General features: G+C 38.7%; 1 protein-coding gene across 1 annotated transcript in view; it reads right to left on the bottom strand.

Moving 5' to 3' along the window:
* The window catches only part of CLHC1 (clathrin heavy chain linker domain containing 1), a 69630-nt gene that overhangs the window by 2406 nt on the left and 48042 nt on the right, over window positions 1-19182 (bottom strand). Inside the window, exons 10-11 of the mRNA XM_011996532.1 lie at window positions 9368-9542; window positions 2619-2825 (exon numbers count right to left, since the gene is read on the bottom strand). Of these exons, the coding sequence (XP_011851922.1) occupies window positions 2619-2825; window positions 9368-9542 (382 nt within the window). The remainder of the gene's footprint in view (window positions 1-2618; window positions 2826-9367; window positions 9543-19182) is intronic.

The following is a 19182-nucleotide window of genomic DNA, read 5'->3' as shown; positions in this document are numbered from 1 at the left end:
TTTTTGAGACAGTCTCACTGTCGCCCAGGCTGGAGTGCAGTGGTGTGATCTTGGCTCACTGCAAACTCCGCCTCCCGGATTCACGCCATTCTCCTGCCTCAGCCTCCCAAGTAGCCGGGACTACAGGTACCCGCCACCATGCCTGGCTAATATTTTGTATTTTTAGTAGAGACGGGGTTTCACCATGTTAGCCAGGATGGTCTCGATCTCCTGACTTGTGATCCGCCCGCCTCGGCTTCCTGAAGTGCTGGGATTACAGACGTGAGCCACCGTGCCTGGCCGAAGTGGAGATAATTTCGAAGGTTCCATCTAATACTACAGTTTGTTTGTCTATATCTTGTTGCTCATATTTGGACCAAATTCTGCTGAGTATAATGTCTTTCTGTGCCTTGCACAGAAAATGCAATTCAGTAATTTTTTTCCTAAAACTATCAAGTATTTAGAAATTCAAAAATGAAAACTTTAAGAAGCCATTAGCTATTTCAAGTAGCTAGAGGTGGAGCCATATGAAGTTGCCTATATTTGACCACAAAAAAAACCAATTCCATATGGGTTAATCTACTAGTTAACCACTGAGGTAATCTAAAGCTACAATTATGATTTGTATTCTTAAATTTTTTCAAAACAAAGTCTCACTGTGCTGCCCAGGCTGGAGTGCATCACTCATCATAGGCATAATGGTTGTGTACTATATCCTCAAACTCCTGGGCTCAAGCAGTCTCCCGCCTCAGCCTTCCCAATAGCTGAGACTACAGGCATGCACCACCGTGCCCCACTCTATAGTCCCAAATTTGTAAACTTTGTATTAACTTCCTAAATTTTTTTAAGTAAAAATATTATTTTGGGGCCACAATAGAGGTAATTTTCAGAATAACTTTGAGAGCCTTTCAAGAACTACCATAAACATAATTTAACTCTGAAAGCTTTGGGTTTTTAAAATGTATTTAATATATAGAGACAGGGTCCCACTATGTTGCCCCAGGCTGGTCTTGAACTCCTCATATCCCTTTCGCTTACTACATTTCAAAATCCATTTTCTTTTTAAAAAATTATTATTATTATTATGGGATAAGGTCTCATTCTTATGCCTAGGCAGGAATGCAGTGCCACAATCACAGCTCACTGCAGCCTAGAATGTCTGGGTTCAAGCGATCTTCCCATCTCAGCCTCCTGGGTGGCTGGGACTACAGATCCTATCCCTAAAATTTTTAAATTCTAAAAGTAATTAAAATCTATATCCCATGTCTAAACATTAACTAATATAATTCTTACCTATGGAAAAACAATAGTTAACAACACAGAAACTGAAACTGTATACTTAGGTAATGGAATATTAACTAATACCTACTATGCCAGATTCTGTCCTGTCACTACACAACCAAATCACTTACCTCTAGCTGTGCCTTAGCCTCTGTATGGAAACATACTGTTTTTTTCATCTATAAAATGAGACAATAACAAAATCTACCTCATAGAGTCAAAATAAGGATTAAGTGAGATAATCCATGGAAAAAAGCCTAGCTATTATTACAATAATAGTATAGGGCATGCTGCTATTAACGAAGAAATTTGTAACTTAAAAAAAATATAGATTCTAAGAAAAAGTCAATTAATTGCTTGAAAATGACCAGATTCAACAACCACTAAAACTCCTTTTTCCTGGAAGAATGTGACCTAAAACAGCTATGTTTGGTTCCATTTTGCATCTTCTTAGAACTGGGATACACAGCCTGCAAATCAGGACGGGCAGTGGCCTGGGAGATGGGGAGATGTCAGCAATGCCTGTACTCAGAGTTATTGCCAAACTAGATCCAGAGTAAGAGATCTGCTCATCCAGCTAGGGTCACCCTAAGGTCCACAGTTCTCTTAGATGACTGCTCAATTGTAATCTCAGATTACTGCTCAATTGTGTTTTAAAATTTTGAAATAAATTAGAAATTCTTCATTTCTAATGCTTATATTACACTTCAAATATATCACAGGCTGGGCGCGGTGGCTCACGCCTGTAATCCCAGCACTTTGGGAGGCCAAGGTGGGCAGATCACGAGGTCAGGAGATAGAGAACATCCTGGCTAACACAATGAAACCCCATCTCTACTAAAAACACAAAATATTAGCCAGGCGTGGTGGCGGGTGCCTGTAGTCCCAGCTACTTGGGAGGCTTAGGCAGGAGAATGGCGTGAACCCAGTAGATGGAGCGTGCAGTGAGCCAAGATTACGCCACTGCACTCCAGCCTGGCAACAGAGTGAGACTCTGTCTCAAAAAATAAATAAATAAAAAATAAAATAAAATATTACAAATAAGTTATTTTTAAAAATCACATATGTAGTATTCTACTCTGTATAAATTTATCTTTAAAACTGTATATTTCCAGGACTATCTGGTTTATTAAATGTTTTTATTTTGAGGAAATACATAATATTTTTGAACATCTAGCATGAAAGCCAATCGGCTCCAGCTTACCTGTGTTCATGAAAAATTACAAAAGAAATTTCCCACTTATTGGTATATATAAAATTGATTTTATAACGTAAGTTTAAAGTAGTGCCTGCTATCATGGGTAATTTTACAATTAAAGTCCAGAATTCAAATGTATACAAATGGCAGACATTTTAACTTACCGGTAGTAAAGTCCTTGAACTGCTGTATGTACTCCATGACCCTATGAGTCTGACCCTGTTTACACAAGCAAAGAATAGCTTTCTTGTGCAGGCCACATTCACTGTAGATAATCTGAGCTAAAGCCAGGCACTTGGCCTTGTTATAAGTATCCTGCTCCCCATAATCACAAATCACATCCCCAGCCTCTTCAGAAAATGTCAGTCTAGAACAAGCAGATCAATAAGACATACATTAGAAAATTCCTGATGAGTGGCTGAGGCTGAAATATTTGAAAATTCAGCACAATAGAACTGGATTTTCTACTGCCTGCAAGAATTCCAAGTTACAATTTAATAGGCCATTGATTATGTAGGAGAAATTAAACATATCTGAGATTTAACAACAACAACAACAAAAAAACAATCAGTGTGTATTCCCTTGGAGGAAGACATTTTGGCTCCTCAAAAGCTCAAGTTTCAAAAAAAAACCACAAACAAGATTAAAACTCTCCTAAAAAGACTGATAGGTCTAAAAATTACGAGGTAAACAAAAATGCTCTCATAATTGGGGGTCTTAATATTCTCAAGCAGTTATCGAGATTCTAAACCCTATGGAATATAAAAGCTTATTAAATATTGGTTATAGATAGTGACAGTAATTTCAGCTCATAGAGGTAGATATTGCAAGCATTTTTACCAAAAGTAAAACAGAAAGTGTGACAGCACTGTTATTTTTTAAATTTGTTATAGATTTATAAGAGGCAAGAGGGGAAAATGGACATAATTGTGCCTATTAGGAAAGACCGAAGAAGCAGTTCTTTTGAGATGGGTCAACAGAATAGATTTCACTTGTCCTATTTTAGTGTACCACCTTTATACACAACTGAAGTTAATCATCTGTTGTACTATCAGAGTAACTTCCCTAGAAACTATAAGCATAGCCAAAAGAACATCTGTGCATGATTAAAGATATCACTTCTAATTACTAATGGTATGAAAATTATACTTTATATTTTTAATTAATAGCTACAAAATAACGGCAATCGTATGATATTGGTGTCTGTATACATCTAAAAATGCTGGTAACATTAAAATGAAATCCTGAACCCCCTACACGATGTCTCTTTACTGAAAATTCAGTAAATAAAGCCTTCTGTGTTTATTGGGGTGGGCAGCAGAGGGGGGAGTCTAAATCAAAAGGCAGCTTGAGTACAAATCAATTATTTAATTAAGCAGTTCTCTGATTTCCACACTTTAATACCAAAATAAAGGTTTTAGTAGCTACAGTTGCCACAATTCCTGAGGCTGAACAAGTTAATTATTTCAGTCTATGTAGTGACTGAAATACTGTAGCAAAATCATAACGCCAGTATTTTAGTATTTATTTATCTTACTAATGCCATTTTTTTTAAGGGTCACCTCAGAGAAGGCCAGGGCTGGGAAGGGGGCCAGGGAAGTTCCCTCCCCCTTTTTCCCTCCAATCACCTCATCATACCCTCTTTCTGTTTTCCTAAAGTCCCCTTGTTGGGTTTTCTCACCCTTACTCCTAACTCAAAGAGGACTGTTTCTGGGACTTCTGAAAGTGGATCTGAGACCAGGCTAGCTCTGGAGAATATGAACAGCTAATAAATAAAATAAAATATGCTTAACCCCACAGTAATCTAAGACATATTGGATTATAAATTTGGTTTAAAAATTTTTAATGTCAAAATAAAGGTAATATACAATCTCTAAATCCATGCATAAAATTTATTTACTGTTACTTTCTAGGATTGAGTTTGCAAAGTTAAAATTTCAGAGGATATTTATCTTCTTCTGGGAGCAATGTCTGCAATTAAGAGAAGTAATACCAGTAAAGGATGGTTCCTTAAAATTTAGACTTTGTAGACCAAGTGATTAGACTTTTCACAGGTAAGAATGACTAAGAGAGCCATGATTAGCCCATTAGGCAGGCTGCTAAAGGGCTAGCTCTATGCTGAGCTTCTGGGAATGAACTGGAAGGCTTTTTAAGGTAGCTATGTGATAGAGGCCAGATAATCAGAGGCAGAAGCCAGGAAACAGAGACTAAGTATGAAGAATGTGAATTGCCTTTAATATTCCCTGTTATATTATCTCAGGATCCTTAAAACTAGTGGCATTTCCGGCCGGGTGCGGTGGCTCAAGCCTGTAATCCCAGCACTTTGGGAGGCCGAGACGGGCCGATCACAAGGTCAGGAGATGGAGACCATCCTGGCTAACACGGTGAAACCCCGTCTCTACTAAAAAATACAAAAATCTAGCCGGGCGAGGTGGCGAGCGCCTGTAGTCCCAGCTACTCGGGAGGCTAAGGCAGGAGAATGGCGTAAACCCGGGAGGCGGAGCTTGCAGTGAGCTGAGATCCGGTCACTGCAGTCCAGCCTGGGCAACAGAGCGAGACTCTGTCTCAAAAAAAAAAACAAAAACAAAAACAAAAAAAAAACTAGTGGCATTTCCTCAATGCATGTAGTCACAGAACTGCATAGTTATTAAAGAATTTAAATTCTTACAACTAAGAGGTAGAATGGGTCAAGAACCATCACTATGTGTAAGAAACTTAATCTTGTCTGAAGTGTCTTTGCACTAGAACTTTTTAAAACAGGTTTTGGTAACGAACATACACTTTCTGATGATGTCATCAAGTCCAAACCATTTCCAGTGCTCCCTGATAAGTACTTTTTGTGGAGGGTGTAGAAACATGATCAGGCAGAGAAAGAGAGAAGGGCACAAAGAGAGAAAAGAAGGGCATACGTATGAAGAAGAAATTTCCTAAAGCAAAATTAACAGGCCAGTCACGGTGGGTCACGCCTGTAATCCCCAGCACTTTGGGAGGCCGAGGCGGGTGGATCACCTGAGGTCGGGAGTTTGAGACCAGCCTGACCAATATGGAGAAACCCCGTTGCTACTAAAAATACAAAAAATTAGCCAGGCATGGTGGCGCATGCCTGTAATTCCAGCTAATCGGGAGGCTAATACAGGAGAATCGCTTGAAGCCGAGAATCGGAGGTTGCGGTGAGCCGAGATTGCACCACTATGCTCCAGCCTGGACAACAAAAGTGAAATTCCATCTCAAAAAAAAAAAAAAATTAACTATTATGTGGACAGTAAATGAAGGTCATAATAAGAATGGGTGGGAGAAACACTTTGCACTGGTAAATAGTGCCATCAAGATAGCTTTATCAAGTTGTATAGGGGAAATGGTGGATTTGAAATGAGTGGTAGTAGGTAGTAGTATGCAAACCTACCATTTTTATGTTTGGGACATTTCTAAGTCATGACTTTATTTAGGAAGTGCTTGCTTACTAATGTCCATTTATCTCTTTATGATACCCTTCTTAAAGATGAGAGCTCTTCATTATTCCCTAGTATGTGTTCTACATCCCTATGCATTCAGAGCCAACTAAGCACAGCCCTTATGCTGCCAACAGCAGGCTATAACTACTAGACAGATGACAGGGAGGCCTTTCCCTACTCTGCCTTCCAATATGCACAGCCCAGGCCATCTTCACAAAGACACAGTACAAGCAGCTGCTATCTATTCTCTGACAGATCTTCGTAAGTTGTTCCGTTGTTATGGTAGACACTGTTCTGGTGCCTCATCCAGGTCCCATTTACTGAACCGGTGCCCCTTCTCCAGCTGACTACTAAGAGCTCACAGTTGCCCCCTTCTCTGAAGAATTGTCCTCAGGTGTCTGTAGCCTCCTCACCTAGAAAATTATGCCTATCCACAACCCCCAGTAGTCTATACTCAACCCCCAGGGACTGACTGATAGGGGTTACAAAAGGCCAGCCCCTTAATAAAAGGAAAGAACTCTGTGTAATGTCTATGCTCTATAACCCTCTCCCTGTGATAATGGCTAATACCAGACTTGAACTGAGTTCACATCCTGCTTGGCTCTTTTCTAAGTCCTATCCTATTTCACTCCCCTTAAAAATTTTCCTGAGGAGTAGTTTGTTAGTAAATGATCTGCACCCTAATCTAAGTCTTAAGTTCTCTTCAAGGAAATAGGGAACCTAAGTGCCAAAAATATTCCTTTCTGCTCCATTATATAGCAACAGTCCTACCTGTTTATGATAATCAAGTCAGTCAAAACTTCCTGACTCACAAACACTAAAGTTGCAGACATGGGAAGCACACATTTCCTGGGATGGTTAATTTTATGTGTCAACTTGACTGGGCCAGAGGGTGCCCAAATATTTGGTTGAATATTACTCTGGGTGTGTCTGTGGGGTATTTTGGGATGAGATTAACTTTTTCTTTTTAGTTTGGAAGTATTTATTTTCAAATTGTAATGTCAATTTTAACAGTACTAAAAAAGAGATTACACTTATTATAATGAGTTACGTAGTTTGTCAATTTTTTTGTTGAGATGACAATGTTAATATATATACTTTTATTCATCTGATAAAGATGTCATTCACACATTCTATAAAGTTTCATTTTAATTAATGGTTTCCTTCTCTGACATTAGTGCTATTACCAGAACAGGAAATTAGAAAGTATGTCAAAAGCAATGCAAGCTTTTACTCTGTGGCAACTGGCTCTGTTGTGTAGGTAATACTTAACATTCCACACTTATTTTATTCTTACACTGGGAAAAACATTCCAGTGTTTTTTGTGAGAAATCAATGAGGGAGGGGCTGAAGACTATATAAAAATCTGATTTATTATAACAGCAATTTTAAATGACCACTCTAACAGAGTACATGACCTATAAGTGGTACTAAAAAATACTGATAGACTTTCAAAAGAAATTTAACATAATTCGTTTAATAATTTTCTCATTTTCCCTAGTGTATACTTTTGTTGTTGTTGTTTGTTTTTTGAGACAATACCTAATTCTGTTGCCCAGGCTGGAGTGCGGTGGCATGCTCAAGTTCACTGAAGCCTTGATCTCCCAGGTTCAAGTGATTTTCCCACCTCAGCCTCCTAAGTAGCTGGGACTACAGGCATGTGCCACCACGTCTGGGTTATTTTGTTTTATTTTATTTTTTTCATAGAGATGAGGTCTCCTATGTTGCCCAGGTTAATCTTGAACCCCTAAGCTCAAGCAATCCTCCTGCCCTGGCCTCCCAAAGTGTTGAGATTACAGGCATGAGCCACCATGACCAGCCTTCAAATTTTCTTTATAAGCTAACAAAACTGATTTTCTTGTTTTGTTCAAGGCTTAACAAAATTCAAAACATTTCTAAATAAAAAGTCAATGTCTGAATAAACTGTATAATTTTGCCAAACATGGTAATTTTAGGTGCATGGGAATAGGCTCTCAGGCCCTAAGATGGGTTCTTCTTCTTCTTTTCTTTTTTTTTTTTTTTTGAGATGGAGTTTCGCTCTTGCTGCCCAGTCTGAAGTGCAATGGCACAATCTCGGCTCACCGCAACCTCTGAGTTCAAACGATTCTCCTGCCTCAGCCTCCCAAGTAGCTGGGATTACGGGCAGGCGTCACCACATCCAGTTAACTTTGTATTTTTAGTAGAGACAAGGTTTCTCCATGTTGGTCAGGCTGGTCTCCACCTCCCAACCTCAGGTGATCCGTCTGCCTTGGCTTTCCAAAGTGCTGGGATTACAGATGTGGGCTGCTGCAACCAGCCAAGATGTGGTTCTTCTTTGTGTGAAAATTGAAGACTGACTCTGCCCTATCCCAAGGTATTCACACAGGAATGTTCTATGAAAGGTCTTTACTTGCTCCCAAGCTTATAATTGTGATAGATATGTATATGAATATGTATATCCCCAGTGTCAGTGTGTACTTACAATCATTCCTACAATTGCTTTATGGTTTGCTCATAATTATGAAAAGCCAGCAGGCATAGCGATTGTTCTACTTATAGCCAGAAGTATCCACGAGGAGAAAAAAAGCTCACAGGAAAACCTAGGATTCGTTTCTTAGATGACCTGATAGGATTTTCACCCTTTGCAGCTGTGTAACTAGTGAGGAAAGTTCATAGACCAGAAAAGCCAAACATTTGGTTGAAATGATGCTGTTCTGTTCTCTGCTCTAGATGGGAGCCATCTTCCCGCAAATGTTACTTTAAAGGATCTCCTCTCCTTTGCCTATGTCTATTGATAACTCTTGTCAATTTCTATCACCCCGATAATAGTCAATATGAAAATAAGGTTATTTGGAATGTAGTTGTGTATTTGCTAAGAAAATTAGATTTCTACAGGAAACTAAATGCATATATATATATTTTTTAGACTGAGTCCCGCTTTGTCACCCAGGCTGGAGTGCAGTGGCGCGATCTCGTCTCACTGAAACCTCTGCCTCCCTGATTCACACGATTCTCCTACCTCAGCTTCCCGAGTAGCTAGGACTACAGCCGTGTGCCACCATACCTGCCTAATTTTTGTATTTTTAGTAGAGATGGGGTTTCATCATGTTGGCCAGGTTGGTCTTGAACTCCTGACCTCAAGTCATCTGCCCACCTTGGACTCCCAAAATGCTGGGGTTGCAGGCATGAGCTGCTGCACCTGGCCACCATGCCTGGCTAATTTTTGTATTTTCAGTAGAGACAGGGTTTCACCATGTTGGCCAAGCTGGTCTTGAACTCCTGACCTCAAGCCATCCTCCCAGTGTTGGGATTAGCGGCATAGGCCACCATGCCCGACCACTAAACACTTTCTGATTAATTGCATAGGGACCTGAAGTAAATGTTCAAGTAACACATTGATAAAACTATTAATATTTTTAGAACAAACAACTTTATTAACCAAATGTCAAAATTAAGTTAAAAGCTTAATTTTGCTTACCTTTGCTGTGTAACCCAATTGATAACTAAATCTAACCGTTTTTCTGATAATCCACATTTGATTCCTTCCAGGGTTAGAGCTGCATCAACAGGACATCGAAAAGCATGACTTGTGATAAAGAGGGCCTCAAAAAATAAGAGTAATGGAAGAGGCTTTCCTCTAATTTTTCCAACAGCTACAGAAAGGAGAAAATTTTCTGAGTCAAATACTTTAAGAAATAGTTTGCTTTTTCTTATTTCATATTACTATTTTCGTGCCTTTTCTAAAACTTTAACAATCTAAAATTACACATTTATAATTTTTAACTCATGCTTATAGATTAAACTTTATATTCTGGATAATGACTAAATATCACGGGCCATGTGAAGATGGAGGCAGAGATTGGAATGATCTGCTACAAGCCAAGGGAGGCTAAAAATCGCTGACAACCACCAGAAGCTAGGAGAGAGGCATGAAATGGAATCTCCCTTAGAGCCTCCAGAAAGAATGAACCCTTGACACCATGATTTCAGACTTCTGGCCTCCAGAACTGTGAGATAATATATTTTTCTTTTAAGTCATAGGGTTCTCCTGTTAATGAGGCCAATTTACCTCATTCTTTGGTCATAACCAAAGAAAACAAAAGGTGCAGCTGCAGATACACTGAGGATAAAATTCCTAATGCAAACTAACCTGCTCTAATGACCAATCACATGAGGCAAATATAAAACTGGACATTTAAAGGTATATACTTAGACTAACATAACCTAACTTGGAAAATAATTCAATGAGAATGACAAATTAGGATCCTGAAATTTACATGTAGATTCAGCCAGTGACCAAATAAAGTATGCCAATCCCAAATCAGCATGACTACAATTCATTTTTTATTAAGCTGTATGTACACTCAGTGTTTGAACTTGCAGGGGAGGAAGACTGTTAATTTGAATTCTTAATTAATCCATCAGATTATTTTCCTTTTTGTGAGCAGAAAATAAATTTACCACCATATCTTATTTTCCTAGATTTTTATTTAGTTCTCCTCCTCAAAGTCAAGTGAGACAGTTTAGAGAGAACAACTGGATATGGATGTCTTGGAATTTAGAGAACAAAAAGACCAGAGCCTGATATTTGCCTGGAAAGTGTAAAGGGGAAAGGCTAGAGTGAGTAAAGAGAATTAAAGTACGAGCAAATTCTACTTCCACAAGATTGCATGTTCCTCCAGGGTGAAGGAGATTCCATGAAAGGCAGGTAGGCTGGTTGTCTTGAAAAGGCTCTCTCGGAGAGGTCAGATAACCCTACCTGAGAGTCTTTGGGGGTACACACCACCAGAAGTAGCTAAAGGGGAGTCATAAGCAGCCAGCTAAAGTAATACCTCCTGAATCAGTAAAAGGCACCACGGAAAGTCCCCAGTGAGGGAAGGCCCTAAAAAGCAAAGACTAAAGCAGTCAACTAGGAGCCATCATTGGGCATCTACCACACCCAAGAAACATCAAAGCCAAATGACCACTGCACCAGTTGAGTAAGACCTTTCCTGTCCCTTATATAACCCCACTGTAAAGCTGCCTAGTGATTAGAAGAGGAGGGAGCAGCAGAGTAAAGAAGCAGCAAACATGTCTCCTGAGCCTCAACAGGTTCTAGAGCCAAACCAGAGCCAAACCAGGGTAAGGGGAAAATTTTTAGATTAAACAAGGGACTGCAGTTTCTATTTAGTTTAGACTAGACTTTTCGGTACCTAAACATAAAACTATTAATATCTGAAAGTGAGTGAAAAAAAGCTATGTGACATGACCAAGATATTATCCAATAAAATAAATAGGAACGTCAACACAGTCCTTTTAAAGGGCAATGGTGAGGAAGAAAAAAGTTGTTTCTTGCTTTGTACTCTATCAAGTCTAGCTTGAACTTTAGACTCTATCATGTCTAACTGATCTATGATCCAGTTTTATAGATATCAAAGCTGGTAAAACCAGAATAAAAATTGATTCTGCATCTGATTGAGGGTCTACTAATGAAATGTATGGATTTTCACAAGATAATATATAATATCTATTTTTTAATTGTTCACAGACTTTTTAAACTTATTTCTTAACTCTCAGATATACTGTATTGTAAATAAAATTAATTCTGAATAAGTGGTGTGGTGCTAAAAACCCCTAAAGCTTGTATAGTGCTTTGAAATTATCAACTGGTCTTAACCAATAACTCTAATAAGGTGGGTATCATTAAAATTCCTAGTTTTCTTTTCTTTCTTTCTTTCTTTTTTTTTTGTCTTTGAGATAGAGTCTCACTCTGTTGCCAGGCGGGAATGCAATGGTGCAATCTCAGCTCAATGCAACCTCTGCCTCCCGGGTTCAAGCGATTCTCCTGCCTCAGCCTCCCATTTAGCTGGTGCATGCTACCACACCTGGCTAATTTTTATATTTTTAGTAGAGACGGAGTTTCACCATGTTGGCCAGGATGGTCTCGATCTCTTGACCTTGTGATCCGCCTTCCTCGGCCTCCCAAAGTGCTGGGATTACAGCCATGAGCTACCACGCTCGGCCTGTTTTCTTTCTTTTCTTTTCTTCTTCTTTTTGTTTTTTCAAACAGGGTCTCACTCTGTCGCCCAGGCTGGAGTGCAGTGGTACGATCATGGCTCACTGTAGTCTTAACTTCTCAGGTTCAGGTGATCCTCCCACTTCAGCCTCCTGGGTAGCTGGGACTATAGTCATGTGCCACCACGGCTGGCTATTTTTTTGTATTTTTTGCAGTGACAGAGTTTCGCCATGTAGCCCAGGCTGGTCTTGAACTTCTGGGCCAAGCAATCTGCCTACCCCAGCCTCCCAAAGTGTTGCTATTACAGGCACGAGCCACCACACCTGGCCAACATTCCTGTTTTTCAAGTAATAAAACTGAATTTCAAGTAGATAAAGTAGCTTGCTCAAAGAACACAATGCAAGTGTATACTAAAGATAAAATTGAAACAAAGGTATTGTGCCTCCTACCCAACATTTTATAACATTCTATCTTCTTCATGTTTTGTGATAAGTTAAATATATATACATTTACACACACATATGATGGCAGAAGATTTCTTAGGCCAGGCATGGTGGCTCAAACCTGTAATCCCAGCACTCTGGTAGGACGAGGCAGGCAGATCACAAGGTCAGGAGTTCGAGACCGGTCTGACCAACATGGTGAAACCCTATCTCTACTAAAAATACAAAAATTAGCTGGGCGTGGTGGCACGTGCCTTTAATCTCACCTACTCAGAAGGCTGAGGCAGGAGAATCGCTTGAACCCAGGAGGTGGAAGTTGCAGTGAGCTGAGATCGCGCCACTGCACTCCAGCCTGGGAGGCAGAGTGAGATCTGTCTCAAAAAAAAAAAAAAAAAAAAAGATTTCCTATACCTACTATAGATTAACAAGATTAAGGGCAATTCAATTAGACTTTCAGGTAAAGATGGTAGACTGAACACACACATTCAATTTTAGTTCATTAAAATCATTAAAATAATAGTAAAGGGATTTCATAAGAACAAATTTAAAAGGAAATAACAAACAAAATTCTGAAAACCAGAAAATAGAGAGTGGATACTAGCATAGAAGAGCCTTAAAAGTTTGATTCCTGGCTGGGAGCGGTGGCTCACGCCTGTATTCCCAGCACTCTGGGAGGCCGAGGCCGGCAGATCACGGGGTCAGGAGACGGAGACCATCCTGGCTAACACGGTGAAACCCTGTCTCTACTAAAAATACATAAAATTAGCCTCTACTAAAAATGCATAAAATTAGCCGGGCGTGGTGACAGGCGCCTGTAGTCCCAGCTACTCGGGAGGCTGAGGCAGGAAAACTGCATGAATCTGGGAGGCGGAGCTTGCAGTGAGCCAAGATTGCACCACTGCACTCCAGCCTGGACGACAGATGGAGACTCCGTCTCAAAAAAAAGGTTTGATTCTTAAACTACCAATAAGGAAAACCAAGAAGCAGCAATCCAGTTCACACCAAACAACACAGAAAGCCTCAGGAATTGCCAGCACCAGGAACCTCTGTAATGAGATGAGCTAAAACTAGAAATCTTGGCTGAAAGCCTGTTTAAAAAGCTATCCCTCACCCAGTCAGATGATGCCACCTTCCAGTACCTAGAAAAAGCTGAGGATTATTCTCTGAAAAAAATAAAACAAAAGGTGTCTACATGAAGACAGCAGACACAGTTGAGGGTAGAAATGCCAAACTATTAATACGCCTTTTTTGAATTTCCAGAGAACTTTCTTCATATTACTAGAATCACACTACATATAAGCTCCATGATGCAAATCATTTTTGCAGGTTTTATTTTCTGCTACATCCACAGCACCTAGAACAATGCCCAGCATATATTAGATAATCAATTTTGTTGAATGAAGAGTAAATGAATAAACAAATGAATGAGTTGGTTCCACACTTGTCTGTCTCTTTATCTCTCTTCCCAGTTAGTCCTTTATCTCATTGAAAGGATTAGGTCCTACTAATCTTTGTATCTTAATACCTAGGTCATAACAGTTTAAGCTACAGTTAAAAATAGTATATTTATTAAAATTTTCTGAAAATGTTATAGGAATGTACTTCTGTGAACATTATTTTATTGGAAGCTCTGCTTCTACCAATGATATCTTTGAGCTTTAATATGTCTTAAAAACTAGGTTTTATAGAAACTTTTAAAAACAGAAAGCAACTGTCTAAAAAATAAGTATTTTAAGATTTAAGTAATTTTAATCGATTCTAAGCTATCAAACTTCGGATGGGCCTTTAAAGATCTAAGACTCTGAAAACGTGACAGTGTGGCTCACATGGACTACTATTCCTGGCTATATCTTTCCCTCTCCTTACATAAAATAAAACAACCTACATCCACATGGGAATGAAGTTTGAATTTCAGTTATGTATGTGATTCAGGAAGCCAAAGCCAAGAAATTAACGAAGATCAGTTTAAGGCTGTGAAACATCAGAGACCAGGCAGAGACAAACATAAAGCCTTTCCAGAGAATACATAGTAATCCCACAGTGGGGGAGAAATTACGTTCACAATATTATCAATGTAAAAAGCTTACAATATTATAAATAAAAATTATCAGTCACACAAATCAAAGCACATCCATGAGCAAGAGTTAGGATACCCAATAATCTGGAGAATTTATATACTTCAGAACTACACACAACTGACTATAAAAGAAAGTATAAAATATCTATGTTTGGCTGAGCACAGTGGTTCACGCCTATAATTCCAACACTTCAGGAGGCCAAGGTGGGAGGAATGCTTGAGCCCAGAAGTTTGAGACCTGCCTGGGCAACACTGTGAGATGTCATCTCTACAAAAACAACAACAACAACAACAACAAAACACATTAACCAGGCATGGTGGGTGTGCCTATACTCCCAGCTACTTGGGAGGCTGAGGTGGGAGGATCACTTGAGCCTAGGAGGTCAAGGTTGCAGTGAGCTGTGATCACACCACTGCACTCCCACCTGGATGATAGAGTGAGACCCTGTCTCAAAAAAAAATTATATGTTTAAAATTATTAGAAATATAAAGGTAGAAATGGAAGCCATAATAAAGAGGAACAGATTTTTAAAACAAGCAGATTTGAAATTTTCTAGAAACAAAAGATATGATCATTGAGGTGGCACTACAAATTAGTGGAGAAAGTACAGACTTTACATAAATAGTACTAAAATAGAGAAACTATATGTTTAAAAAAATAAGGCTGGGCGCAGGGGCTCACGCCTGTAATCTCAATACTTTGGGAGGCTGAGGTGGGCGGATCACCTGAGGTCAGGAGTTTGAGACCAACCTGGCTAACATGGTGAAACCCCGTTTCTACTAAAAACAAAAAAACAATAATAAAAGAAATTAGCCAGGCATGGTGGCATGCTCCTGTACTCCCAACTACTCCTGAGGCAGGAGAATCGCTTGAACCCGGGAGGCGGAGATTGCAATGGGCTGAGATCATGCCATTGCACTCCAGCTTGGGCAACAAGAGTGAAACTCCGTCTCAAATAAAATAAAGTAAAACTGGGCCTGGCACAGTGGCTCACGCTTGTAATCCCAGCACTTTGGGAGGCCAAGGCAGGAAGATCACTTAGACTCAGGAGTTCCAGACTAGCCTGGCCAACATGGCGAAACCCCATCTCTATCAAAAATACAAAAATTAACTGGGTGTGGTGGTGCATGCCTGTTGTCTCAGCTACTCAGTGGTTGGGGCACGACAATCACTTGAACCTGGGAGGAGGACGTTGCAGTGAGCTGAGATCGAGCTACTGCACTCCAGCTCAGGCGACAGAGCAAGACTCTGTCTCAAAAAAAAAAAAAAATTATTATTAAAGAAAACAACTGAACTCCCAAATCATACTGAACACAAAAACAAGTTTCAGGTAGCTTAAAAACCTAAATGTAAACAGCAAAACTATGATATTTTCAGACGAGAAAAAAGAAAAATGAAAAATGACTTAGGGTAGGGAAGGACTTTTACATAATACATAAAAATAATTAACCTAAGAGGAAAAGACTGATAAATTCCACTACATTAAAATTAAAAACTTCTGTTCATCTTAAGATATCATAATAAGAAAAGATTTTTGTAACTCATTTTAACTAACAAAAGATTAATATTTACAATACGTAGGTAACTCCTAAAAATCATTGAGAAAAATATAGACAATTCACTAGCAAAATGGGCAAAAGATCTTAAGTACTTCACAAAACAGGAAATCCAAATACAAAAATATATATGAGCTGAGTGCAGGGGCTCACACCTGTAATCCCAGCACTTTGGGAGGCCAGCATGGGAGGAGGGCTTAAGGCCGGGAGTTTGAGACCAGCCTGGGCAACATAGCAAGTCTCCATCTCTACAAAAGAATTTTAAAAATTAGCCAGGCATGGTGGCTCACAGCTGTAGTCCCAACTACTTGAGACACTGAAGTGGGAGGATCACTTGAGCCCAGGAGGTTGAGGCTGCAGTGAGCCATGTTTGTACCACTGCACTCCAGCCTAGGTGAGAGAGCAAGACCCTGTCTTAACAAAAGGGTATATGTGTACACACATATATGAAAAGATACTCAATTTCACTGGTAATGAGGCAAGTTCATATTAAAACCATAATAAATTTACATGACCACAAGAATGATAAACATTTAAAGGTCTAACACTACCAACTATTGTCAAAGATATGGAACATAGTTTCAAAATCGTATACATTACCATTGAGAATATAAATTAATACAGACACTTTGGGAAAATGTTTGTCATTATATTCAAAAGCTGAAGATATGCATACCTTATGACTCAGAAAGTTCAATCTTAGATACATATCCCAGAGAACTTTACGTACATGCACCAGGATATATTTTCATAGCAAAACTGTTTATAATAGCCCCAAACTAGAAACCATCTCAATGTCCATCCACCACAGAACAGATAAATACATTGTAGTATATTTCATTCTAGAAGATTTAAAATAAACCACAGCTACATGTAGAAACAAGGCTAAATTTCACAACTAATGTTGAGTGAAAAAAAGACATAAAACAATATAATTATAAGCAATAGTACAATTCAGGAACACATGCAGTATTAAAGAACATATACAGTATAATTCAATTCACATTTAAGTGGAGTGGATTACAAGGATGTGATCCAGCTGCCTACCTCAGTAAATATAAAAGACATATTTTTATTTTCATAGTTTCCTTAAGACACAAGTGAATATTTAAGGCAAAAATAGTAACAATGTATATGATAATAGCACAAAAGAAGAAAGATGATGGTAAGGTTCATGCATTATATGTAGAGTAGTAAATTATTAATTCAAGGTAGATTCTGGCAAGCAGTGAATATTATAATCCTTAGAACAACAACTAAAACAATAGTACAAAGAAGTGTAGCCAAAAAGCCAAGATAGGAGAAAAGAGGGAATTTTTTAAAACTATTCAATTCACACAATATAAAACTGAAAAGAAGAAACTAAGGAACAAAGAACTGATGAAAATAATTGGAAAAAATATAGCAAAATGATAGGCTTAAGACCAAATATATCAATGCTTTTGTTAAATAGTTATTATGTTAATTATGTTTAGTTACAGCAAATGAACTAAACATTCCATGTTTAGTTGAGGACTAAACTCAATTCATGAGGACTAAACATGAATTGAGGACATGGAGCTGGAAGTCTGGTGAGGTCGATGTAGATAAAGATCACAGGGCAGACTACCAGAAGGAAGAGCACTGCCTGGGGTAAGAGCTTCAAAGATCTGCACAGAGTCCCCCACAGGTCATCAGCTGAGTACTGATTAGCACATGCAGGTGAGGAAGCTACCTAAGGCCAGGGAAAGAACTATTCAGAAGGATTAGAGGGACTAATCCCTAGAGCTTAGAAAGAGCTGAGAATAACTCTTCCACCGGAATGGGAAACTTCATAATCCTCAGGTATGAGGTAGAATATTCAGAAAGGTTTTGCCTCAAACCAAACACTGCTCCAGTCCTGCCTAACAAAACTTGAAAACAAGCTCCAGAAGGATCACATTGTTTCCAAGTAACTTACCTATATCCCAGAACAAAGGTTAAGAAGAATTTACCAAAATCCAGCACCATTATGGTAAAATTCTTTTTTTTTTTTTTTTTGAGATGGAGTCTTGCTCTGTTGCCCAGGCTGGAGTGCAGTGGCGTGATCTCAGCTCACTGCAAGCTCCGCCTCCCGGGTTCATGCCATTCTGCTGCCTCAGCCTCCCGAGCAGCTGGCACTACAGGCGTCTGCCACCACACCCAGCTAATTTTTTTGTATTTTTTTAGTAGAGACGGGGTTTCACTGTGTTAGCCAGGAAGGTCTCGATCTCCTGACCTCGTGACCTGCCTGCCTCGACCTCCCAAGTGCTGGGATTACAGGCATGAGCCACCGCTCCTGGCATAAAATTCTTAATGTCTTGCATCCAATCAAAAATGAAACTTGCAAAAAAGCAAGAAAATATTACTCATAATGAGAAAAAATGTAATAAATCAAAATTGACATGATAGAATTTGTAGAAAAGGATATTAAAAGTTATTATAACTATACTATTTCATATTTATGAGGGAGAGAAAAGATGGAATATGTTAAGTAGAAACATGAGCTGTATAAGAGAAACTCAAATCAAAGCTACAGAGATGAAAACTACAATGTCTGAAATGAAAAATACACCGGATGGGATTAACTGCAGATTAGATATTGAAGATTAGTGAATTTAAAGACAGCAATAGAAAATATCCAAAATAAAACATAAAAGACTAAAACTTGGACAAAGAATAAATGAGCTGTAGGACAACTTCAAGCATATAATTGATGTCCCTGAACGGTGAGTGGGGAGAAGGGAGGCGGGGGCAGAAACATATTTGAAAAATAATGGCTATGTATTTTCATATATGAGGAAAATCATAACCCACAGATCCAAGAATCTCAATGGACTCTAAGCATAAGAAGCATGAAAATAAAACTATACTAATGCTCATAATCAAATTGCCAAAAAAAAGTAAAAATGAGAAAATCTTAAAAGTAGTAATAGAGAAAAGATACATATGTACAGAAGAACAAAGATAAAGATGAAATAACATTTCTCAGCAGAAATAATGCAAACCAGAAGACAGTGAAACAAAAATCCTTTAAGTATAGAAAGAAAAAAAAGTCTATCTAGAATTCTATACCCAGTAAAAATACCTTTCAAAAGTGAAGGTAAAATGCAGAATTTAAAAGCTGAATGAATGTATCACAAGCCAATCTGCACTAAAAGATTAAAGGTAGCTTTTCAAGCAGAAGTAAAATGATACCAGATGGAAATATATATATATACATA

This window comes from Mandrillus leucophaeus, unplaced genomic scaffold (genome assembly GCF_000951045.1).
Source record: "Mandrillus leucophaeus isolate KB7577 unplaced genomic scaffold, Mleu.le_1.0 Scaffold518, whole genome shotgun sequence".
Taxonomy (NCBI): domain Eukaryota; kingdom Metazoa; phylum Chordata; class Mammalia; order Primates; family Cercopithecidae; genus Mandrillus; species Mandrillus leucophaeus.
Note: the sequence above shows the minus strand (reverse complement) of the source record. Positions and strands in the feature narration are given on the sequence as shown.